Below are 26,450 nucleotides of genomic sequence, written 5' to 3' on the forward strand. Positions count from 1 at the left end.
ATGCAGGACTAATGGATTTTTAAAAATTGAATGATATACTATAAATCTTTGTCTGAAGCTGTGTATTGGTGTATTTGGTTCATCGCTGCTAGAAAGCGACACAATAGCATCACCAGACACTCCTCAGTCCACATGTTTCCTGACAGGGCCCTATGGCTCTCATGCTCCTCAGGACAGACAGCGCAAGCATCAGCCCTGGTGGATGCCACACTCACACATGTCCAGCAGACAACAGCTCACACATCACCAGAGCCAGACAGGCAGCTCCAATTCTCTGACATGTACTGTAGGGCCCGCGTCACATCACATTACTCTGAGCATATGTGGCTGCAGTGTGCTAATCCTGTGCTAGTCAGTAGAACACACGGGACACAGAGTTAAACGCTAACAAAGAATGCCATTCCATTATTTAATTCCAGAAGAAGCTAAACAACATTTCCCATTCACAGTAGTTGGTAGCCAAAACTAGTATTTGAAAAGTTTAAAATAGAAGTTTAAAAGTTATTGTATTGATCTAATCAGACTTGGACAAACTACACCCATGCAGTAAACATGACCTTTTCCTTTCAATCACTCGCAATGATTTCATTTTTTAAAACAAACAACAACAGTATGACCACCTAACCATCATCAAATGTTTGCGCATAAAAGCAATTGGAGTATTTCACAGATGCAGATATTTCCCTGTGGAGTTGCTGCGTAATAGTGCAGTCATAGTGCATCCAGCACAAACATCCATCAGGTAGACGGAAGCCAAGAGTCATTATGAATGCTAATGTTTCTATTTGCCTTTAGACTTTCATGGAGCCGTTAGCTTTAGAGAGTTAGCAACATGAAAGTCAATCTTTAGAGATTGAGTGCGCACAATTGATTGATCCTATTTGGCAGCCTGCAGTGTCATTGTAGCCTGGCTCACTTTTTTCAAGCGTCCCAGCAACAGAACAAGCCGAGAAATCAAACCTTTGTTAAACTAACCCTTTGCACTGGGGGCTTATTTTTACCCTTATAATCTCCCCCATGTAAAACTGAAGCTGTACCTGAACCCTTTGGAGCACAAACAATTGGCAGGAGCCTTTGTGAAGCTGGAGACTCTGTAGTTTTGGACTCTGATGTCTGTTTTACTCTAATCAGAAGTACAAACAAACTCTGCACAGAGAAATTTCGATTTTAAATCTTGCCTGGTAAAGTCACATTCAATTCAAAGTTTCAGGTATTTGTAATAAAGAAGAAATGTCAGAAATGTCTCATATAAAAGTCCTTAATTTTTCCCTTTACTTGAGGTTAATTTTTTATTCACGGGTTTGGAGTACAAACTGACCCTGATGGTTCCCAGAATTATTGATTTGCATGGAAATAAAAGGGTTACAGCTTTATTTGTATGTACAGCATAACACGCATGTTGAGTTTTCTTTATAAGATGGTGGACAAAATGGAATAAATAAAGAAAAAGCCCAACGTCCGACATGTGGGGTTAAGTTGAGAAAAAGGCACCAACAACAAGCACCACCCTGTACACATAGAAAACAATTATAATAATTGTCCCTATTTCTGTAAAAATAGGTTCAAGTACATCAGCTGGCATTGCCATGTTTGCTTTGGTTTGTTTGTGCACTTCACTTTTGGTTTCCACTCAAACCCCAATGCAGCACTGTGATTTGTCCACTACTGCACTACTGGTGAGTTTGTGAAGTCACTGATATTGTGAGAATTAATCTTGCTGGCCAGGTTAGCATCACTACCTATAGATGTACAAAAAGGGGGTTTAAAAAGATCCAGAATCAACATGATGATCTTATGGTTGAATGAAAATAGTTTTTTATTACGTCTTTTTAAGAAATAAAGTATTCTGATCAGGATTCTATCTTATGTGTCTAGACTTTGATGGAGAGGGGTTAAAAATAGTTTGCCCGGGCTCCTGGTTTGTTCTATAGTCGACCTGATCACTATCCAGGGATTGAACCTCCTGAGCCCTCCGCATTCTCTGCTGAGAGTTTAGTCCTAATTAGAAGCTGTTCTCTGGAATGAATCGCCATCAATGTGCCACTGTGTGTGTGTGTACCGTGACTGTGTGTCTCGCCTCTCGCTTCTAATTAACAGGCAGATCAGTCATGTGAGCTCCTCCTTTACCCTTCTTCCTCCTCTGGTGTTTGCAGGTCCTTCCTTTTGCCCTTTATTCTTCTGTTCCTCGAGCCAGTATAATCTTCACCTTTCTACTTGACTCATCCCTTTGTGCGTGTTGCACTCAATACTGCCCCTGTAAAACTTTACTTAAATGTGTTTTATTGTAGTTACTGTCAATGCTTTATTAAATGGTTATTTGAACTAACGCCACACAGAAATATTAAAGGTGACATATTAATCAACTTTGAGCTTCCAACTAAAGGGTTTTCCTTCATCATTCACTACCCTTGAGTTGTATTTTGCATTTGAGGCTTGAGTGCTCAAGTCATTTTAGTTTTCCTCTACTTGTAATCCTGGGCATTAATGGCATTTTAGTGGCAGCTTTCTTTTTTCAATGTTATTGTCTGCAGAAACCTTCTCCATTGTGCCATATCTGCACAAATCTCCTAAAAGTACAATGATCATGCTTAAGTTTTTGTGAAATATCTAACGTTTTCATACTCTGTCCAATGCATTCAACTATTTCACGTTTTTTGGCACTAGAGATCCTTTTTCGTTCCGCTATTGCTTGAAAATTGTCGTCTACTTAATAATGTGGAAGGTCCTTCTTAAGTTTGGATTTTATTTGGACCTAGGCAAACAAACTGGCACAGGTTTCTGAGATGGTTTCACTGACATAAGAAACAATACCATTTTACTGGAAGTTTTACTGGAAAACCAACAAAAATTACCTTTATGACACTTAAACACAATTTGCATAATAATTTGGAAGGCAGTACTTTATGAATGGAACACTATGTGCAGGAGAAGACATATTACCTCGATCAGCACAGTACAAACTCAATGCAGGAGTAAAATGTACCAGGAAAGGCCATGAGGAATAATAGTTGATAAAGAGGTTGCAGAGGAATCCATGGAGCAGGTGTACCAGACAAATTGCAGTGGATTTAAATGGCAAGCGAAATGTTACCTTCAATGAACCTTTTCAGCATCATACTTCTAAAAATGGATAATAAGTCTTGTGATATTTAAATTGTTTAGTTATTGGATTAGTTATGCTCTAGAGCAGTGCTTCTCGTCCCTTAGAAGATAGAGGAATTATGCCCCCCTCACAGCCTCAAAATATTATATTGGTATTATGTCAGAAAAATATAAAATAATAATAATATTTTTGTACTATACAAACGTCTAAATTAATGTTTGATGTTTTAGTACCAGTGTCATCCATCCATCCATCCATTTTCTACCGCTTGTTCCCTTTCGGGGTCGCGGGTGACTGGAGCCTATCCCAGTGACTTTGGGCCTTAGGCGGGGTACAGCCTGGACAGTGACCAGTGTTATTGTCAATAAAATAAGCGTTCTCAGATTTTGTCTCGTTCATTGGTTTGTGCATGAACTGACACAACAGAGCCTCATTTTTCAGCAAATGAGCCTCCCTCTCAGCTCTGAGTCTCAGCTCCCTCTCAGCTCTGAGTCTCAGCTCCCTCTCAGCTCTGAGTCTCAGCTCCCTCTCAGCTCTGAGTCTCAGCTCCCTCTCATCTCCCTCTCCTCCTCCCCTCCTCTTATCTCCCTCTCCTCCTCCCCTCCTCTCATCTCCCTCTCCTCCTCCCCTCCTCTCATCTCCCTCTCCTCCTCCCCTCCTCTCATCTCCCTCTCCTCCTCCCCTCCTCTCATCTCCCTCTCCTCCTCCCCTCCTCTCATCTCCCTCTCCTCCTCCCCTCCTCTCATCTCCCTCTCCTCCTCCCCTCCTCTCATCTCCCTCTCCTCCTCCCCTCCTCTCATCTCCCTCTCCTCCTCCCCTCCTCTCATCTCCCTCTCCTCCTCCCCTCCTCTCATCTCCCTCTCCTCCTCCCCTCCTCTCATCTCCCTCTCCTCCTCCCCTCCTCTCATCTCCCTCTCCTCCTCCCCTCCTCTCATCTCCCTCTCCTCCTCCCCTCCTCTCATCTCCCTCTCCTCCTCCCCTCCTCTCATCTCCCTCTCCTCCTCCCCTCCTCTCATCTCCCTCTCCTCCTCCCCTCCTCTTATCTCCCTCTCCTCCTCCCCTCCTCTCAGCTCCCTCTCCTCCTCCCCTCCTCTCAGCTCCCTCTCCTCCTCCCCTCCTCTCATCTCCCTCTCCTCCTCCCCTCCTCTCATCTCCCTCTCCTCCTCCCCTCCTCTTATCTCCCTCTCCTCCTCCCCTCCTCTCATCTCCCTCTCCTCCTCCCCTCCTCTCATCTCCCTCTCCTCCTCCCCTCCTCTCATCTCCCTCTCCTCCTCCCCTCCTCTCAGCTCCCTCTCCTCCTCCCCTCCTCTCAGCTCCCTCTCCTCCTCCCCTCCTCTCATCTCCCTCTCCTCCTCCCCTCCTCTCAGCTCCCTCTCCTCCTCCCCTCCTCTCAGCTCCCTCTCCTCCTCCCCTCCTCTCAGCTCCCTCTCCTCCTCCCCTCCTCTCAGCTCCCTCTGTCTCTTCTCTCAGCTCCCTCTCCTCCTCCCCTCCTCTCATCTCCCTCTCCTCCTCCCCTCCTCTCATCTCCCTCTCCTCCTCCCCTCCTCTCAGCTCCCTCTCCTCCTCCCCTCCTCTCATCTCCCTCTCCTCCTCCCCTCCTCTCATCTCCCTCTCCTCCTCCCCTCCTCTTATCTCCCTCTCCTCCTCCCCTCCTCTCATCTCCCTCTCCTCCTCCCCTCCTCTCAGCTCCCTCTCCTCCTCCCCTCCTCTCAGCTCCCTCTCCTCCTCCCCTCCTCTCAGCTCCCTCTCCTCCTCCCCTCCTCTCAGCTCCCTCTCCTCCTCCCCTCCTCTCAGCTCCCTCTGTCTCTTCTCTCATCTCCCTCTCCTCCTCCCCTCCTCTCATCTCCCTCTCCTCCTCCCCTCCTCTCAGCTCCCTCTCCTCCTCCCCTCCTCTCAGCTCCCTCTCCTCCTCCCCTCCTCTCAGCTCCCTCTGTCTCTTCTCTCATCTCCCTCTCCTCCTCCCCTCCTCTCAGCTCCCTCTCCTCCTCCCCTCCTCTCATCTCCCTCTCCTCCTCCCCTCCTCTCATCTCCCTCTCCTCCTCCCCTCCTCTTATCTCCCTCTCCTCCTCCCCTCCTCTCATCTCCCTCTCCTCCTCCCCTCCTCTCATCTCCCTCTCCTCCTCCCCTCCTCTCAGCTCCCTCTCCTCCTCCCCTCCTCTCAGCTCCCTCTCCTCCTCCCCTCCTCTCAGCTCCCTCTCCTCCTCCCCTCCTCTCAGCTCCCTCTGTCTCTTCTCTCATCTCCCTCTCCTCCTCCCCTCCTCTCATCTCCCTCTCCTCCTCCCCTCCTCTCATCTCCCTCTCCTCCTCCCCTCCTCTCAGCTCCCTCTCCTCCTCCCCTCCTCTCAGCTCCCTCTCCTCCTCCCCTCCTCTCATCTCCCTCTCCTCCTCCCCTCCTCTCATCTCCCTCTCCTCCTCCCCTCCTCTTATCTCCCTCTCCTCCTCCCCTCCTCTCATCTCCCTCTCCTCCTCCCCTCCTCTCATCTCCCTCTCCTCCTCCCCTCCTCTCAGCTCCCTCTCCTCCTCCCCTCCTCTCAGCTCCCTCTCCTCCTCCCCTCCTCTCAGCTCCCTCTGTCTCTTCTCTCAGCTGCACAGTGGATGGGTCAGTGGACGGAGCACAGAGGCAGCAGAGGCTGAGGCTCCACTGAGAAACACTGACACAGAAGTGATCAGCATCATGTGAACAATGCAGGTTAAACACAAGTGTTCTTATTATAAACAATGGCCCCATTTAAATCTTGGAGAGAAGTTGCCGGCCATCATATGTATCATTAAAGGTGCACTATGTAACATTTGTGTGGAGGGTGGAGTGGTACTAGTGTACTAAAGTATCTGCCCTCAAAATACAGATACAGTACTGGTTGCATTAAGCTGTATTGTTATAATGATTGATGACTGATTCTTTCTATTTTCTATTTCTTTTTCTTGTACTGTTGTAGCACGGACGTGTGGAAGTAATCTACGGGGGCCTAGAGGGATCATAACTTCTCCCAACTACCCAGTTCAGTATGAGAACAATGCACATTGTGTGTGGGTCATCACAGCAATGGATCCTGAGAAAGTAAGTATTCTATGTTTGAATTTAATTAATTCATCTTTCATCCCTTGTTCCCATTAGGGGTCGTGGGTAACCAGAGCCTATCCCAGTAACTTTGGGCCTGAGTGAATTTAATATTTTAAAGAATATTTGAAAAATGCCAAAAAATGTATATGCAGGAAAATACTAAATACGAAAAAGGAAAGTAAATAAATTCAAACTTGTGAGATTTTGCGAAGAGACTTTAGTTGTAGTATGAGGATGAATAATTCATACCTGCTAGTGCTACCAGATCTCAAGTCTCTATCAGCACTTTCTTTGCTCTCTTATCTGCTTCTCATGTCCTGTCACATTTCCTGTCTTTGGTTTCTCTGCTTTACTCGTTCTATACTCTTCGGTCTCCTCTCTACCAGCTCACTCTCCCTAAAAACATCTCTTACTGCTCTTCAGTTCTATTCCCTTCACTTTACCCGATTTGTTTAAAATGCTTAGTTTGAGTCCCGCTAAGAGCCGAACAACAATACAAAGAGGAGCTTTTCACTCTGAGATAGAGGCATAGCAACATGGATATTTGGACACAGTATTCACACACTTTAATAATTTCTTTCAGCTCAGTTTATTGAAATCTATCTGAATATTTTCGATATTAACAAAGATAATTACAACAAAATATTAACAAGATATTAACAAAGACAAGTGTTTAAGAGTGTGCTGCTTGGTGGCCGAGTGTTTAAGGCACACGCATGCCAGGCTACAAGTGAAGCCAGCTGTCCACAGAAAAGTGTTTAAAAGTGTTCAAGAGTGGTTGATAGATGCACCTGGACATTTACTATTATAACAGCACATAGTCTGTAATCTTCTGTAGCCCTTTCCCCCTCTGTTAGATTGAGTCTGAACCTGAGCTCGCTCCCTGCATCTTCCATATTGCTCTCGTCCTTCTCTTTGATTGACTATTATTTCAGATGACTTCTTTCATCAATACCATGTTACAAATATTGAGCTAGAGACTTTCACTGAAGTGTGCACCTTTTGTTCCTTTGTTTGCTTGCTTAAATAGCCAGTGAGTAATTCTTTGGTTGTTGGTTGTGGTGTCTGCTTGTCATTTGAGTTTTTTCAAATAAAGGCAAGCAAATCAATAGTTTGTATTGTGCTGACAGCTTGTTGGGAGAAATGCAGTGGGACTGTCTGTCAACTTAATTGCTAACTCAGAGATTGAGAAAACAATGTTGTTGAGTATTTTTTCTTGACTTTGTTGGCCGTTCCATTCATCTATATCAAGGCAGATGATTTTGTTGAGGCCGAGACATGGCTGACTGCACAGACATATCAACGAACAGCTTGAAACGCATCACCGCACATCTCCATTAGATCTTTAATCATCTCTCTCCCATACACTGTGAATACATATTAATCCGATAGAGTGTATCTCTACATTATGGTATAATATGAGGCTAAATGTAATTTTGTAGGTGGCAAGACACATTTATGCATTTAGCATATTTTCATTATCTTAGACATCACCTGGCAACGTTCTTATTTTTGTTCATTACTTAATTTACACTATATCTACAACTACTCAATCCTAAATTCTTCTGATATAACTGTTAAAAGTTTGAATGGTTCATAAGATAGTCCAGTTTTAGGAGGAAGTAAGTATTTCAATTTATCTAATGCGTTCCTAGCTCCTATAATCCCTTGGGCCTGTTGTTAATATTCATGTGCATACATTTTTGCTTTTTAATGAGCTTTTTCCGATTTCAAACTGAAGCAGGAGCAAACACTCAGTCAGTTCTACATTTACGGCTCTTTCTTCCTGGGTTGCAATCGTTAAAATACTTAATTATTAGATGCAGACAGCGTGTAAATACTCCTTTTGGTAGCACACTTTTGATATTTGTATGGTTAGTACGGTAGCTGATCAGTCTTATTATCGTTAAAGAAAACACAATGAGATCAGTTTAGACATAATTGAAGGCATTAACAGTATTAAGGATTCTCATAACTATGTCATTATGAGTGTTTTGCTTCAGTTCATTCCTTTTGTCTAGTTTACTCCACCCTAAACAAATTAACTTAAAATGGAATGGTCATTAGATTTCCTTGATCTGTGTTAGCTTTGTTTTGTCTGGGCCGTCTGTCCTTTGGCTGAAGCCTCCTGAGACCAACACTGGCCCTTGACACTATGATAAACAATTAGCATGTAAAGGCAATACGTCAGTGCTTAGACCCTCACACTAATGAAGCAGCTAACTCCTGTCCTCACTTGTTTTAATAAGACTCTGGGAATAGACTGCGGCAGCACCCAGTCACTTTGTATTACATGCAAGACTCCGTAGTACTTATGTGCACTCGTCTGTCTCATGGGTAGAGTATAATCTGCACTTAATTTTTATTTTATTTTTAATTTTGTATACTTGACTGTCTGAGTTTGAAGCTCTTTTGCCGTAAATAATGGCTTATGTCCCTTTTCTACCATGACTTTTGGCTTACTGTCGCTGATCAATACAAACTTATTTTACAGATATTTTTGTAAAACTGATGTAATTTACTGTTACTAATTCATCATGGTAAAACTGTATTAACCATGGGTACCAGTAGGTCACTTTTTTTAGAGTACAGCCTCTGTTCATATTCGACTGAAGCTCGTTGTACATCGGGGCCAGTCACAGTAGTGCCAGGGGATCCATGCCTAAGCATCATTCTCTTTATTATTTTTATGAACAGAATTTCAGCCAGAGGCCACAAAGAGGGCAGTTTGAGATCCATGTGTTTTTGTAAGGATTATTTTGGCCTATTGGGTTCATCAAACCTGAACATTCATCTTGTCGGGATGGTTTGTGTCTGGAGTGTGACGAGAATGTGAATCAGCTCCTTTATGTTCTGTCAACACATTGCGCTCATGCTGCCTCCTACAGGATCGTTTTCCTGTCTCAAATGAGTGACGGACAGACGAAAAACCAGAAGATCGACATATGATCAAGGCAGCGCCATGGTTAATGTAATGGTCTGTAGTCATGGACAAAGTTAATCCCCCAGATGAAGTTGGTCCACTGTCTGTTCTAACATATGGCCATAAGATGTGGGTCTCGACCTGCATGTCAGACCACAGATCCAACTGTTACAATTAGATTTCTCAGTAGGTTGGTTAAGCTGTGCTGAACTTTAGACAAACATACTATTTCACATGAAAAGTTTTTGTTACAATTTCTTTCTGTGGTTATAGGTGTTTTACAACAGGGAGAACAACATTCAGTCTGTCAATGAATATCTTTGACAGTTTGACAATGCACCTCTCCTTTCAGATGGTCAGGGTATAAAAATAATACAAAACTGCACCATATTTATTCTTCATATAACAAAATATAAATTCAAAAATAAATTCAAATAAGTAAAACATTTTTGGGTGAGGTTTCATCAGGCGGTGGACCAAGAGCATCTCTCTTTGTTTGGCACTGAAATCTGGGGAGGGCACAGAATGTAACATGTAGGTAGAATATTTGAGATCCGCTTTGTCTCCACTTGAGATTATTGCACATTTTCACAATATTCACACTTTTATCTCGCCATATCCGTGAACCAATAGGACACCTGAGATGATTTTGACTGAGAAACAATCAAAGAGCAGCACCGCACAGCTGTTCACTCGAAACACAAACAAAACATTATCACAACGGCTGTAGATTGTCTTCATATTTAATACGAGTGTTAGAAGATGGTGAACATTCTCTTTCAAACTGTTTTGCAGACGATAAAACCATAATCCTCTGCTTGGTAGACCTTGTAGTGATGTTGATTGGCCCCACTACAGTCTATACAGTCTTATATCCACACACAAACTGTTTATGATTCTGTTGATCTCTTTAAAAGTTAAACCTGCCCTCTGATGCGGTATTGGTCATAATGTTTGAAAACTGTCATGAAAGTCTGCTTAGTTGATCATCAGGTTTGCAAAATAAATATTTCTACTGGGCCTTGAGATGTAATAATGACTTAATTTGTGCCTTATAAAAGAGTCAGACTGAAGACAGCAAATACCAAATAACATGCAAGAAATATGAAAGGCAATACATGTATTTAGATTCCCTGATAAATGTAGACTCAGATGTCTGAAAACAGGGTCCTTCCTCTGTGAAGATCTTATTAACGGCACAAAAACGGCTGCTGTGCCTCAGTATTACCTGGTCTTGAGGAGGTTCTGTAGAAGATGTGGTCAGTGTTATGTTTTTGTTTGTCAGACATATTGTTTCTGACTCGTACCTCTGTGTCTTTCCATAATATTAATAGTATTAATACCTTTTTTTGGTGTTACAGCAAAAATAAAACGTACAGTGCTTTAACAAATAAGAATATGTTTCAGAGCAGCCCGGCGCCTCTGCTCGAATGAACTGGCATCATAAACCACTCCCGGGAGAGCGGAGTACACAGGATGTGTCCTCAAAAATGTTCCTGGTGGTTTAGTTTGAGCTCCTTGTTTGAAGGGTCAAAAGTAAAAAGAAAAGAAAAAGGATCCAAACTGTCATCATGGCAGCTCACCAACGTCTCTACTCAATTTCAGCTGGGAAAATGAAGAACCTTGTACTTGCTGGACAGCTGTTCCTGCTCTGTACCAGCGCTGACTGAGTCTCTCCAGTTTAGGTCTTAAACCGGCTCTTTACTTGGACCCAAAGACATTTAATTTTAGCTCCAGACAACAGAGTGGTACAAGAACATATCTGCTGGGCCAGGCTAAAAGAGACCTCTCACCTCTGCCACAAACATTTTTTATTGTCATTTTATTTTGGTGCTCAAAATATGTTGTTGAATTTGTCTTTTTTGAAATTATTGAAAACAAATGTTTTTTATTTATTGTCACCGTATATTAACATTTTCTGTTGCTGCTAATATAGCGTATTGTGCTCTATTCCAAACCATTTTCTGTCTTGTATAATTCTAATTTGAGCATGTTGAAATGGTTTTACGCCACTATCACCTGGGGTTAGTGTTTTCATTATTATTGTGTATTCTGCTGACTGATGGATCCCCTTCTGCTAAATGTGCTGTTCCTGTCATCTCAGACCTTGAACCCCCTCTGCTGAGAGAGGAAATAACAGGATATGACCAAATAAAAATAAAAAGTATAGTAAGAAATCACATTTTATTATATATAGGCCTGATTTAATTACAATTCTGTAAAGATGGTATATTTAATTGGTTAAATGCAGTGGGAAATCTTAGTCTCTTAAAATGTAGAGTCATTAAGATTTATGCTGTGTTCTTTTCATTGTTTTAGGTGATAAAGCTATCGTTTGAGGAGTTTGATATGGAAAGAGGATACGACACTCTGACGGTGGGAGATGGAGGGAAGATCGGGGACACCCGGCGAGTGCTATATGTGTAAGCTCCCTTTGTCTGCACTTTCAATGATTTATATACTAGCACAATATCACTTTACACTCATCATGGCTACTTTATAGAAGGGGGGGTGCAAGAGTATTTGTCTTCTATTTCAAGGAACAATTACAATAGAAAACAGCTCTGTTTATAAAAAAAATATATAAAATGGGTAAAAAAATATATTGGAATACATCTTGAATTAGTCACGTCCCTATACAAAATAAACACTCAAATACAATAGGTATGTTTGCATCATTTGAAGTAGATTCAGATTCAACACAACCTTACTGTATAAGGTGTTGTTTTTCCACAGACTCACAGGCCCAGTGTCCAGTGTCCCCGATCTCATCGTCAGCTTGTCCAATCAGATGTGGCTTCATTTGCAGTCAGACGATACGATTGGATCTGCGGGATTTAAGGCTGTTTATGAAGGTACTGTGCCCCCCTTCACTCTATGCTCGCACTAACCCATACACTAACGGCTATTATTTTGATATAAGGAAGTTGGAAAGTCAAGGACAGCTTATGCGGATATTCTAAGGGAAAAAGCATGCATCGTTCTCTGTCCTTGGAGCCTTTTGTGGTTTTGTAATCAAAAAGAAAGCAATACACGGACATTTGCGGATCGGCATAAGCAAAGTATTTTATAAAAACAATTATTAAAAAATACAAAAATGTTTTCAATATCTCAAGATTGAACAAAATCTATCCAAGCGCATCCGGATCTAATGTCTTAATCCTTTGGCCCAATGTAGAGTGTTTCTTTTACATTTATACATTTTGTTTTTATGCGTCAACATGACTTTTGCACAGCACTAAATAAGATAAGATAAGATAATCCTTTATTGTCCACACATGGGGAAATTTCATTGTTGCAACGCAGGTAGATACAGAGGAAAGGACAGATAACTTGTCGGAAGTTTAAAAAACACTCTTAATAGAAGAACTCTTATAAACAAAACTCCTATAGACAAAACCTCTCATTTCCTTATAAGGAATGGAGGGGGAAAATAAGTAAAGAAAAAATAAGATAAAAATAAAATGCAATATAAAATAAAATAAAAACAGCTTAGCGTAAGACAAGATAATACTAATAACAATAACAATGGCAAAATAAACACTTCATTTTCAATTCACTCATTTTCAAACACTCATTTCATTTTCAAATGAGTCAACGTTGTGTGTTTCTTAGTTACTGCTAATGCTAGCTTGAAAATCAAAGCGACTTGAGACGGGCAGTGAGGGAACAGGTGATATGATTACTGGGAGACAATGAAAAATGGACAAAGAACGAGAGGGAATGACAGATTGCGCGTGGACACCAAATCGTCTGCCAGAAGCGAAGGGTGTGAAGGTTATGCTCTAGGTTCAGCACATGCTTCGGTTTGATCCAGTGATGCTGCTGACGCTGTTTTCCTGGGTCACGAACCACACACTGATATCACTCCGGTGTCCCTTCCTACAGTGGAGTGCTTAGTAATATTATGTTTATTTAAAAAGAACTTTGCACAACATTCTGCCGTGGTCGAATGTAAGAGAAAATGTGCGTCTATTCATTCAGTCTATATTAACCTGAACGTGTAGTGGACGTTTCACAATTACGCCGACTACTCGTTGTGGCGCATTGAAAGAAAATGTGCCTTTGTAGTTCAATGTAATAGTATGTTGCTCACTCTGCCCTGACATCTGCTTTCTCTTTTGTTCCTTGTAGTAGCTGTCTAGTCTGTTCTTGCATTCACAGACATGGACAACACATTTTTTCAGTGAAGGTCCATTGGTTTGCAGAAGTAGACAGAGACTACCTTTTTAAATGACTAGAGACAAACATGAACAAGACAAAGCGCTGTTTAGCCTGTACACTTAGCAGGAGCTCGCAGAGGCTTGCTGGCGCGCCGCGTGTATGTTTGAGAACCCTAGAGTACATCTTTGAGCGTCTGTCACGGCGGATATCGTCACCTTCTCCTCCTCTTTGATCAGTGTTACCCCCTGAGAGTGCTGAGGTTGTCAGGCTCACAGGAAGAACGTGGCACATGTGGGCACTGCACTTTAAATGCTGTCAGGGTACATGTGTTTAGCGTGGAGGCAATGACTTGGAAGTGGATGGAGATAACGAGTGTTTTAGAGGACTAATATAAGGCCAACTTTATCGTAGAGAGATGATAATTGGATATGACCGGTTGTTATTTCAGTCAAATTAGAGGTCCAGTCGTCTTACAGAGGTGTTTTATATGTGTATTTTTTGTGTATATTGGACATTGTGGTTGGTCATATTAGATTCACGGGATCTTGATCTTGATCTATGTCAGTGTTGCTTCGGGTTGAGAGAGCAACATTGACTATCTTGCTATGAGATGTAGGAGCGATTTATTTCTGATTTCTGATCTGCCATAGCATTTTAATTTTAGGGTGCATTCAGAATACACTTTTGATTGGAGTCAAGATCCGTTTGCACACACAGTCAGCCTCTTTTTCAGTTGAGAAGGTGTTTTGATTTGTGAAAGCAAACAGACCAGAGAGCGGAACAAAACTAGGAAGCAGCCGACGCTGAGAGGCACGTGGGAGCTCAGAAGGAAAACAGTGCAGAGATCAATAATGGAATGGACCAGGTCAAAGTCTTACTGCATTTCATTTATAATTACAATTACATGAAAATATTTCCAGTAATTACTTAACAATGACAATAACACTAAATGTAACCAAACAACAGCTTACGTTAATATAAAAAAATCAGATGGTCTTTATATAATTTCAAATTGTTACAAACTCAACTACAAACCTGTTTAACTACAAATTGCATAATAAAGCAGTTTAGCCCCATTTTGTACAGTTCCCGCTACTAAACTGTACAAAGACAAAGATCTCTGCATTATATACTATTTTTATTTACTCTGTCAATTATAAAGAATTATACAAATAGATAATAATGTAATAATCTATTTTGTGAGTATTGCCTTTCATTGGCCATATTCAAGTTTCAAACCACTTAAACTATAAATGATAAAGTGTGACGTAGTCGTGATGTGTGAGTCGTTTCTGCATCAAGGACTTCATATTTTATGTAGGCTACGTCTTTGTTCCTGGTTGAATGTAAGTGTGATGAATGCATTTACCAATCATGACCAGGAGGTTATGCAGTTGTTCCATGCCTTTTTTATATTTGTATGAACATTTGGCACATCTGACTAACACATTCAGTCAATGATCGTAAAAATGTACGTTAATGGTCAGATTGAATGTCCATATGTGAAATTCTATCATCTAATATATCTACATCTCAAGTTTTTGTATAAATATATATTAAACTGTCATTGACTTGCACTTAACAACCTTTGTCATTACTTTATCCTTTTATAAAAAACATGTCACATTAGCCAACCTGCCAGATATTATGTAGACCTCCAACGTCTTCTATTTGGATGTATCTCTTGTGGTTTTGTTAACAAGAAAAGTGCAAGGATCGGTGTGCTTACATTTGCCTGCACTTATTGTTTTGCTGTTTCCAATTAAAGTTAAATTACACCACAATTACCCTAATGGTAATTACCTGTGAGACGGGACTATACAATCCCCTCCTTCGGTATGGCTGTGGTGTGGGAACAAACAGCCTCCTCCACATTGCTGTATTACCACTGATCTGCTTCTATGTCTTGTCAATTTTTCCCATTTGTCAATCTTGTGACAGCCTCATCAGGAGCGCTGCCAGCTCTGGTCCGAGGAGATTAACTGTTGCATAAACTTGAATTCACTCTCCTCCCACTGGCTCACCACTCATCTGGGCATTTCTGAAGTCCGTAAACAGATCTGTGTAGGCCGCTGTGATTCAAAAATACACCCAGGCCTACGCACACATGCACACAGACACACTCCTGTTAAACACTAGAACAATAACAAAGAGTTCAGTGTAATTGCAGTAGCCCTTAAAGGTTCTGTTTAGGACTGAAGTAAAAAATAAGAACATCCTTGATATTTATGTTGAATGATGCGTATTAGTTGCTAAAAGAGGCTTTATTGTGTATAATAACTCTTTAAATGTGTTGACAGAAGTTCCACCTTGCAGTCATGTTTAATGCAAATGCAGATCTGTGAATATTGTCCAACTGATTATCCACTAACTTACCTGTATTTTCACTCATTAGAGGCAAAAAACATGTCATTATGAACTTTTGTAAAAATACACAATATAAGCTAGAATTAATTTGTCACAACATTCCATTCAGAATTAACTAATTATAACGTCACATAATTACATGCTGTAGGCGTTCAGCTCTCTGCTCTCAGGGCCGTTGGTTATCTGGGTGTCACATGTTGTTGGTAATTATCAGTGTATCATTTGTGTGTTTCCACGTTGCAGAGATTGAACGGGGAGGCTGCGGTGACCCTGGGGTTCCCGCGTTTGGTCGGCGCAACGGAGATCGCTTTCAACATGGAGATGTGCTGACCTTTTCCTGCCAGTCAGCGTTTGAACTTGTGGGGGAACGAACTGCCACGTGTCAACACAACAACCAGTGGTCGGGCAACAAACCCAGCTGTGTCTGTGAGTATGGTTTCAGTCATTATGCTAGTAGACACTGGTTTGGATCCTAAAATTACTTATCAATGTTATCGAAACATGAAAACAACAGGGATGACAACGTAAGGACATGACGAATACCCCCCCCCCCCCAAAAAAAGCATTATAATAACTGTAATATCCCTTATCAACATTACTTGAACAGAATGTTGTTTTATTTTAATCATTGTCCTTGCATTTTGACCTATCTCCCATCTGTATTCTTCTAAATTCCTCTTCTTCCTTCGTGTCTTCTCCTATCTTCATACATCTAGTCTCATGTTTCTTCAACTTCACCGCTCCCTCTGGAACTATCCTCTCTCCTAATTACCCTGAAGAATATGGAAACAACCTGAACTGTGTGTGGCTGATCATCGCTGAGCCGGGCAGCCGCATACACCTCCTCTTCTCAGACTTCGACCTTGAGCCGCAGTTTGATTGGCTGGTTGTCAAAGATGAAGGTAATTACATCTTACATGTTTCCTCTATGTAAATGGCCTCTCTGGCATAATGCGTTTTCCGCTGTGATTTTTAATGAATAATTGGCCCTAACTTAGCAAAACAAGCAACTTTGAGGAATACTTGATCATGAATTTGCCCGTACGTTCTACATCTGTTAGTGGAAAGCGATACGGAGGGGTTTTGATGAATGCAGAGCTGTCAAACACGGGAAGAATCGATAGATGGATAGTAACATTTTTAATGCTTTCAACGGGCGCCGCACCAATTTTTCCTCACATACAAAACGCGGACAATTAGATTCACATTCCCTATTGTAATATGCTGTGTGTCATTGATTCAAAGTCCTGTATTGCTGCGTTCATATTTCAATGACGATGCGATTTAATTGAGTGGATTAAACCCTGCAGTAGAGTTTTTTAAGTGAACGATGTATCTCACAAGTTTGTAATGGTGAAAGTTAGTTTCACATCAATAAATTGTAAATAAAAAAGAGGAAAACAATATTTAGATTTCAATAATCCCCCTAATTATTCATGGGACCTTTGGCAGCTAATGTTCTGCTGACACTCTGGTGTTTCTTTCTATTACTGTACACTTTAATAAGATTGACATGAGTTTCAGTTGTAAACATAATTTAAATAGGATAATATAATATTATGCTCAGTCTTTTAAAACAATTCACATTCAAATTGTATAACCCAGGTGTAGTAATGTACTGTATTTTTAAAACCCCAGATGGTGCAAAACCTAGAAATAATACATGACAACTGCACTGCTGTACACTTAGATTGCTGTTTCTCTTCATCAAAAAAATCTCCAAAGCTTTCAATAACAGTGATGTTTATAACCTTGGGGCTTATGATTTTTGCTGCTTTTATGGCTGACTGTGTATTATCAATTTTTCTGTAAGCAAAGCATTCACTTAAACAGAAACAGCAAATAAAGCTCAAGGATACCATCCCTAAAAGTACAGAAGTGACAGATAATTGCACTGCTATTGTTGTCACTTCTTCTGTAATGGAAGGATCTAAGTGAGGACTTTACATAAAGGCTTTTAGAGCTATAGATTAGATAAAAGAAGATCTAGTCTGAAGCTTTTCTTACATTCCCCCTGTCTCTTTATGACAATGCTTTTAGTTGCTGGCAGATAAATTACTTCTAAACAGTTCTTCTTGAACATTTTCATCAAAATCTCAAATCTATATATAATAAGATTGGCTTGTAAGAGACATAACAAAAGATTGCCATAGCGGTTACTATCCAACTTTGCATTCAAATACTAAGTAGAACTAGTAAGCAAACCTATTTCAAACCATTCCTTTGGCTGCTGCACATTCAAAAGTACATGGCAAAACATTCTACTACAACTACTAAGATATAAAATGATCTTATCTATTATTGTTTTTTCCTCTTGTAAGTAATTGTTTTTGTCCGAAGCTTCAAATAGTGACTTTTTGGGAGAAGAAACTTGACATAAAGCCTGAATGCTCAATCAGATTTACAGCCCAACATCTGCCTCCTAATGTGTTTATTCACACCTGTTTGATTTATTCCATCTCTCCGCCTTCTCGTGTTCCAACATCTTATTACCATATTTGGGAATGGGTCTTTCCTATTCCGCATGCCTTATGTATATGTCATAAGTCAGTGATATGGGCCTGCTGGGCTCAGTGAACCCCTGCTGAATAAGTTGTTGTTTGTTGGATCATTGGGAGTGCACCCTCAAGAGCAAAGTGTATCCCGCTAAACAAAAGTCCAACACCATTTGTTGCAGTAAATAGGGCTGTGCTGTGACACAAATGTCTGGAAACAAAAATGAAGTGATGCATGGTTACAGTTGTTGGGGCCAATGAGGGGACCGTAATGGCTTCAGACCATTTAATTGGTATACAGTGGCTGCTTTAATAGCCAGAGCAGTGCCTTAATGGTGGACTGCATAATAACATAGCAACCAGACCCTGGCCATTTGTTGCAATCATGGCATCCCTTGAGAAATCACAGATACTTTGAAAACATAATGGTCTTCTCGTCTTAACGTCATAGTGAAGGAATTGATCAGGAATGCATGATTTACACTCACATTCAGCAGGAGTGACGGTAATGAGGTTGGCTTTACCACCACTTCAGCCTAATGCATTGTACAATCAGAAGCAACAGCAATGTCCAGACTTTTGTTTATGCAACACAAACCATCTTCAATATATTTATGATTATCTGCTGCTACCAGACATTTCCATATAGTGAATAAAGACCCATCCGCTCGATGCTTTGATGCTCGCTGTGGAACAAAATCAAAACCATATCCTTCTATGATCATCCCATCTGTAGAGGCTTGAGGTACAAATTGAGGATGATAAAATACATTCTCTTCTGTTTCAGGTCTGTCTGAGCCAACTACATTCGGGACGTTCTCCGGCAAAGACGTCCCTTCACAAATTGCCTCAAATGGACACATCATGAGGCTAGAGTTTCAGTCGGACCACTCAAATACAGGAAAAGGATTCAATATCAGCTATACAAGTATGTAACAGGAGCATTGTTATTCATTTTAAAGGTTCAGACAACTCTATCCCTCTCTGTCTCTCCTTTGCTTATTAAACAATGACCTTCTGCAGGGGGAGGACAGCTCACTTAATTCCACAAAAGGGGGGTGGCTGATAATGATCTTTCCTCTTTGAAGTATTTGACAGTGGATTTATGGCTTTTGTACATATCTCTCTAAAGAATAGTTTATTTATTTATTAAAATGTGGCGATACAAGTTTTGTATTATAATGTCAGTTATAGAAAGTGATGTTTGAAAGTAATATTTGCTATACACCTAACATTTTTATGGTGATGCCTCATGTAAGACTGAGTCTGTGCCCTATTTCACTGACAGAGACAAATGGTTAATGTAGAAGCAATTGATTTTTCGTCCAGTTTCAGACAAATTAAGGCCTTTTTTCTCTGAATCGATACTTTGAAATACAAATACATTGTTGGTATTGTGAGGATTGTAGCATCAATATATTTTACAGTTGTTTATAGTTTCTTCTTTTTAGTCCAGTCCTATATGGGACTCAATAGCATTACCATGTCCTGTGTCCTTCATAAAAGCACAAAACATTACATACAATAGTGATGCCAACGGGGCTCAAATTGATGGACAAAGTCCTCACGTACATTGCTGTAAATTGACTATACCATCCTGTCACTTGTTGCTTATCCCTTTCATTTCCCTGTTCCTCTGCATCAGCAACTAATCAACCTGAGACAAGTCAATCACTGGAGGTGTGATCATTCTGGGATCAGGTTAATCTCTGGAATAAGCTTAATTCAAACTGAATATGAATCTATGTGAGGTCAATCTCATTCCCATCTATCTCAGTGCAGTAATCAATTCCCTGACAGCATTATGGATTTAGAATGACTAATCAGCAATGGAGGTTTCATAATATATGATATGTATGTTTATGTATCATACATGTAAAAGAAAAGTCATGTTTCATCTTTATTTGTAGCATTTGGACAAAATGAGTGTCACGATCCGGGCGTTCCTGTCAATGGTCAAAGATACGGGGACCAGTTCCAGCTCGGCAGCTCTGTTGCTTTTCGCTGTGATCAAGGGTTCATAAGAACACAGGTGAACTATTGATAACTGTCTATATAACTCTGGTATTGGCCACAGTTTCTTATTTGTGTCCACATTGTATTTCAGGGCTCGGAACAAGTGACATGTATCATCCAGGATGGAAATGTTGTCTGGTCTGCTGCTGTCCCTCGCTGTGAAGGTAACACATGCACATGGTCTTGATGCTTCAATAAAAATGAAAATAAATATTTTTAATGGATTATTTGGCCTTTAGGCTTTATTAGACAGGACAGCTCTGCTTGAAATGGGGATGAGAGAGAGGGAAGGACATGAAGTAAATTGTTCGAGCCGAGATTGAAACTCATGACATTGCGGCCGGCTGCACGTAGAGCCTGGCATATGTGCTGCTGCCTTAACCGCTCGACCACCAAGCAGCATGATGCTTATAGTTTATTTATATTCCCCAAAAAAAAATCTGGATTACGCCCCTTTAGCATGGACGAACACAGAGACAGTATAAAAATAAACATGTATGTTATCAAAAGACAGCCATAGCAGTGTTCTTAGACTGGTAATGTATTGCATTATTGATTATCAGTACAAGTACCAATTGTATACATAAGTGTATTTGCCTGAGCAGCATTTTACATTGTCTGTCACATATCATCTGCTTCTATTTATTCAGTGATGTTTAAGGTTATGCCAGATTACACTATTACACTAATAAAAGTAAATGGCTTATGGGAGATGAATGTCAAAAGCAAGCAGTATAATTTAGCTTTTTCGGTTTGCCTTTATGTTCAAGGATATGACCATCATCTTTCCTCTTGATTAGACTGTACAAATGAAACCATCAACCACCAACGGTAGAGCGAACAGTAAAAATCAATAGGGTTTTTATCATATTAAATACAGGTTATGGACATGGCAAAAATAATTTTCTTTTTTTCTTTTTAAAATAGTCTCTAAAATTTATCCCATGAATGTATTATGCCCACCAAAGCACACACAAAGAAGATGATTACGTATTAAATTCCCCCCCCCCAGTAAAGACAGGGTTATTGAGGCAATCAACAAAGAAAATTGTGATTTATGTATGAAGATAGCTCGGTCAGGAGGATGTTGTAAATTGCCTAAGCACTAAAACTACAACTGGAGTTCTGTATGGCTACGAGACACACAAGCTGAATTTACTTTATGAGTGTCAAATAAGATATAGTGGTTTGAAGTCACACTAACCGCCAGCTCCGCGTTGTTACTCAGTTTTAGCAGATTAAAAAGACATATTTTTTTAGTATTTAAGTCATAAATAAGCCCAATATCCCCCACAAACTATATTCCTATAATTGTTTTGGCCCCTTCTGAATGCAAAATTATTTACTCATGCAGTAAATTGGCACTGAGAAATGTGTGACGCTAAATATTTATGTTCAAAAACTAGGACAATGAGGACAATAACAGCTAAAGTAAAGTGAGTTGAGTGAAACCTTGGTGATTCAAGGACTTGAAAACCTTGATCCATTTCAACAGTAAAACTAAACAAACAGAAAAGTTAATTCAAGCTATTTACTGCACAGCAATTTAAAGATGTACCTTTAAATTTATTGGTGAATATTTGCACATTTATATTACAAATGTCTACCTTGCATAGCAGACTTGTCTTACAACACTTTTTCTGTGTATGTACCAGCTCCTTGTGGGGGCCACCTCACTGCCCCCACTGGGGTGCTGCTGTCTCCAGGATGGCCCTCCTTCTACAGGGACTCCCTCAACTGTCAGTGGGTGATCGAAGGACAGCCCGACCATGCTGTGAAAATACACTTTGACAGGTACGAGAATTTAGAGAATATCTTTTTAACTACAAAGGAACATCAAGTAGTTCCTTTGTAGTTAAACATGCTACAAAAATAGTGTAATAAAATATGTTTTAAATAAACTTTCATATATTTTACTGATAATTAAACCTAGAGAAATACATTTAAAGACATGCTTAGTTAGGATTGGCATAATTTCATCTGACTTTTGCTATCGGGATCGGTGTATCTGTGCTGGAAACTGAGTAGCTCTTCTCATCTGTGGAGACGGTTCAAAACACCATTTAACCATTTGAAAAATATGATTTAAAACATATAACTCCGTCATCTAGAGAAATCTTGAACAACACAACTTTGCTGCAAGGCCTCTTTTTCCACCATGCTCTGTCGTTTCTTGTGACCAGATCAATTTTTTTTTTAATTCACTGTCCCTCAAAATTTGTCCAGAGCATGAATTATTTTGGGCCTAACGGAAGGTTTTCCCATAATTCCTCCCATAGTTACATTTGAGTTAGATAGAGCACTCAGAGTATATAGCCAAGTACTAGGTTAATAAACAAGTCCATCATTTCATAGTTATTAATCACATAGTTGGCATATTTTTCTGTAAGTTACTGTGATAAATACACGTGGCTGCTGCGGTTAATGATTAATGCTGGCATTTTGTGGCTTTTTGCTGGAAACAAGCCACAAATAGATGCAGTGTAGCTTGAAATTGCTACAGCAGAAATTTATCTTTTTGGGACTGATGAAAAGAGCAAGTTATCTTCCCTTTTGAGGCATGTCATTTGTCAGCTTTTGCATTAGCATTGCATAAATGTGTCCTGTGCTGAGTACAGTTAATTGTTAATTTAGCTTTTGAAATCGCCAGCAAGGCAATGCATTCAATACCTTTGGCGTTCTGCCTAATTAGTAATTATGTCTTACCATTGTACCTTATAACAATGTAAAGGCCTAGCTGTGCAGAATACACTATACTGTTTAGGGGTGGGAATTAACAAGATACTTTTACTTAAGTGATTAACAATTATATATGTTCAGCATTATGTTTGTTATATTGAAATGATCATATTAATAAAAGGAGAAGTAGCTGTAAAGGCATGACATAAAGTACATTTACAGTATTTTCATTTGTACAAACAGATTCAGTAGCACAAGAAGTTTCAATTTTAGTTTATCTGTACTACATCTAGTGATAATTTTGTTGAGAGCTTGTACTTCGCTCAAATATTAATTTCAGTAACAGTATTTGGGGTATTGCTCTTCTGACATGCTTCAGGCAATTTCGCATATGATTTTTGCAATAAAAAATGACAGGATAATTTATCTTCGATGTAATAATTGCTAAATTGCGATTTGTTGTATTCAGTAGGACATAATCATATGTAAGTAATATCATTATACAGGGAAAATTAAATCACTGTCTTTGATACTGGCATAAAGACATGGGAAAAAATCTGCTGCTCTTGGCGTCTATATTCACATCCATTAGCAGCAGACTTACTAAATCACATGGCAGCTACAGTTTTATGTCTGCTGATAACATATGCTATATTGACTCACTATGTTTCTCCAGATAAAGTGGTATTATGGGATAAATGTGGCTAATCAGCACGCTAACTGTTCAGGAGATGAAGTGTGCACTGCTATTTCAGGTCAAAACTGCACAATGGTATACAATTTTGATGAGAAGTCCTGGTAAACATCACAAAATGCTCACCAAATGCATGTGTTGTTATTGTAAACAAATATTTGATGTTGGATTATCTTTTATTTTTGCATTTTTCTGGTGCCAGAAAAATATTAATTATGAATGGCTCTTGAGATAATATTATATTACACGGAGAGAAATTTGTTTGTATGTTGTGGAGGAAATAAATCAAAGCCAGAATTGCGCAATGCATGTAAAGATTCAATACATACGTAAATAATATATGTTTATATAATATAAACTCTGTATATTCAACTCTTCACAAGTTTCTTCATTTTTTTCCGTGCCTGTCGTAGGTTTCAGACTGAGGTCAACTACGACACACTTGAAATTCGTGATGGACCCTCAACGTCCTCGCCTCTGATTGGTGAATACCACGGAACCCAAGCACCTCACTTCCTGATCTCCACTTCCAACTTCCTGTTTCTGCTGTTTACCACGGACAACAGTCGCTCAGCGTCAGGCTTCAGCATACGTTATGAAAGTAAGAAGACATTAAAAATCCTACGCAAATAATACAAGGCAAAAGCCCTAATTTTTCTGCCGTGCCCTTCAGGCGTGAAGATGGAGACCGACTCTTGTCTTGACCCGGGCATCCCTGTCAATGGACGTCGGCAAGGAAGCATCTTTTCCATTGGCTCACAGGTCTCGTTCGCGTGTGATGCAGGATACACACTGAGCGACCAGGAGCCAATCGTCTGTGAGCAGAATCATCAGTGGAGCCATGCGCTGCCCAGCTGTGACGGTAACGACCAGCCTCACTCATATTAACAAGTCCATTTTACGGCACTGCTCCACAGAGTCAAATATTTGGTTCTGTTAATTACTACAGGCAGCATTGGTCAACTTCTCAGTTTTTATAACGTAACACAAAATGAATGTTTGGATATGAGTATTTTGTCATATATACATAAAATACATTTGTAACTTTTATACATTATACAAGCAATTAAAGAAAATAGTCTGTACCATTGCATAAACCAGTTTACATTTCTCCAATGGACAGAGAGCTGTGTGGAGGATGGCTGGGTGGATATATGGATAATTTTTCATCATTTGCTTGTGTGTTAACATACCACATCAACATGCATGACAGAAAATGTGTATTTGTAAGTGTATGGCTTGTGCTGGGTCATTATAAAATGGATTATACTTTGCAAAGATATGCTGGTCAAATAACACTTGCAATACAAGCTCCCAGGTCTGCCTCTTCAACACGTGAGGCGACTACACAACATTTTATTCATCCATTTTGCTCGTTGAAAAGAATCCAATTTGAAAGGTAGAATAGGGGATGTCTCAACTTTGGATTGAGTTCATATAGAGGCAATTCTTGTCACAGGACTCGCAATATAACATAAGCAGTTTTAAAGGGCCACTCTGACATTTTCAATTTTCAGCCAAGCATGCCATCTCACCAGACGGCTGTCACATTACAACGCACACTATTTTAACATAGTGCTTTTGGAAAATAACTTTGACTGAACTACTGTATGCCTTCAGAGGTGGATTTAGTGATGTGATAAAATGGTGCGGTCGGCTAGATGACATTATTTTGTACCATATTGAGTGATGTGCTCTGTATTTTACATAATTGTCAAGAGAAGCAACAAAGCCATAAAGACACTTCACCAATGTTCAATTCAACCACTATCTTATTTAAAGGAAGCCTCCCAGGCACAGTTACCATTTGTAATAGAAAACAAAAAAACAATGCAATCTTTTGTTGAATATACGGCATTATGAAGCAATTGAAATTCATTATTTTGTCTTTAATGTGTCTGAAAGTAAGTAGCTAAAGACAAGCTTTTCCCCCACAGGCACATAAAGGCCAATTCGTTTTCATTTCACCAAAACACTTTAATTTTACTCCCGCCGCTGGCTAAAGTCATAGTGCTTTTTAAAAAGGAAACCAACTACTTGTGCTTTTTATTTGTCTGGACCAATATTAAAAGAACACTGTCTTCTTACACATGTCAATAACCCCTATTTGAACCAAAACTGCCTTTATTTGTGAAAGGTCAGAAGGTCAAATCTGCTGGACTTTGATTTCATAAAAAGGCTGAACCATTTGCTCTCGACAAAAAGTAAAAGTATATATAAACAGTGACTCACAAAACCGGTTGTATGGACAGCAGTGACTCAGTGGAGGAGCGTCCGCCCACAAGGGATAAGATAGAAATTTAGATGCACTCATTTTAGAAAATACTGACCCGCTCTCTTTATATAGAGCAGTTTAGATGTTTTATGAGCAGTGGTCATTTCCGTAAAAGCAGATTCCAGGCAGATTCGACCCAGTGTATTAAACCTGTGCTTGGGAAATCGCCCACTCCCAGCTTTCTCTCAGTAAGGGTTGAGGATGAGAGCTGTGGTGGATATGTTTTTTGTTAGTATGTCAACTGCAACCCTCGACAGCCGCTAGACTTGAAAAGGAGAAGTAAGCAATTCTAATCCAATACTTTCCAGTACTGCTCATGGCTCACTGGACCACCAGTTACTGCCAAGATTTCAGCTAAGCTTCCATGCTGTTTCAAAGCCACAGTACTGGGTCTTAAAATAATAACTCAAGTTTAGCCTTAACCTTAACCTTAAGCTTATCTCTATCACTTAGAAACTCAAGGATTTTCACTGTCACTGTTTGAACTTTTGCAGATTGACTGGAAAATAGCTATTTAAAAAATGCCTGCATAAACAAAATTATCCAACGAAACATCCATTATTAGGCTTATTAAAATTGTATCCGGGGGCTGAAAAAACGCGAGTAGTAAACAAGGACAAATATGCTTGAGAGTGGTATAGAAAAATAGAACTCAGTGAGCTCTAATTTTGAG

General features: G+C 40.1%; 1 protein-coding gene across 1 annotated transcript in view; it reads left to right on the forward strand.

Annotated features, from left to right (window-relative positions):
* LOC140380623 (CUB and sushi domain-containing protein 1-like) overlaps nucleotides 1–26,450 on the forward strand; it is a 357,895-nt gene that overhangs the window by 245,261 nt on the left and 86,184 nt on the right. The window contains exons 10-20 of the mRNA XM_072464482.1: nucleotides 6,040–6,161; nucleotides 11,407–11,510; nucleotides 11,824–11,942; nucleotides 15,862–16,044; nucleotides 16,335–16,520; nucleotides 18,901–19,041; nucleotides 20,024–20,145; nucleotides 20,221–20,293; nucleotides 21,785–21,923; nucleotides 23,916–24,103; nucleotides 24,176–24,364. Of these exons, the coding sequence (XP_072320583.1) occupies nucleotides 6,040–6,161; nucleotides 11,407–11,510; nucleotides 11,824–11,942; nucleotides 15,862–16,044; nucleotides 16,335–16,520; nucleotides 18,901–19,041; nucleotides 20,024–20,145; nucleotides 20,221–20,293; nucleotides 21,785–21,923; nucleotides 23,916–24,103; nucleotides 24,176–24,364 (1,566 nt within the window). The remainder of the gene's footprint in view (nucleotides 1–6,039; nucleotides 6,162–11,406; nucleotides 11,511–11,823; nucleotides 11,943–15,861; nucleotides 16,045–16,334; nucleotides 16,521–18,900; nucleotides 19,042–20,023; nucleotides 20,146–20,220; nucleotides 20,294–21,784; nucleotides 21,924–23,915; nucleotides 24,104–24,175; nucleotides 24,365–26,450) is intronic.

This window comes from Eucyclogobius newberryi, unplaced genomic scaffold (genome assembly GCF_026437365.1).
Source record: "Eucyclogobius newberryi isolate DKJ021-1_F unplaced genomic scaffold, fEucNew1.0.hap1 SCAF_5, whole genome shotgun sequence".
Classification (NCBI taxonomy): Eukaryota; Metazoa; Chordata; class Actinopteri; order Gobiiformes; family Gobiidae; genus Eucyclogobius; species Eucyclogobius newberryi.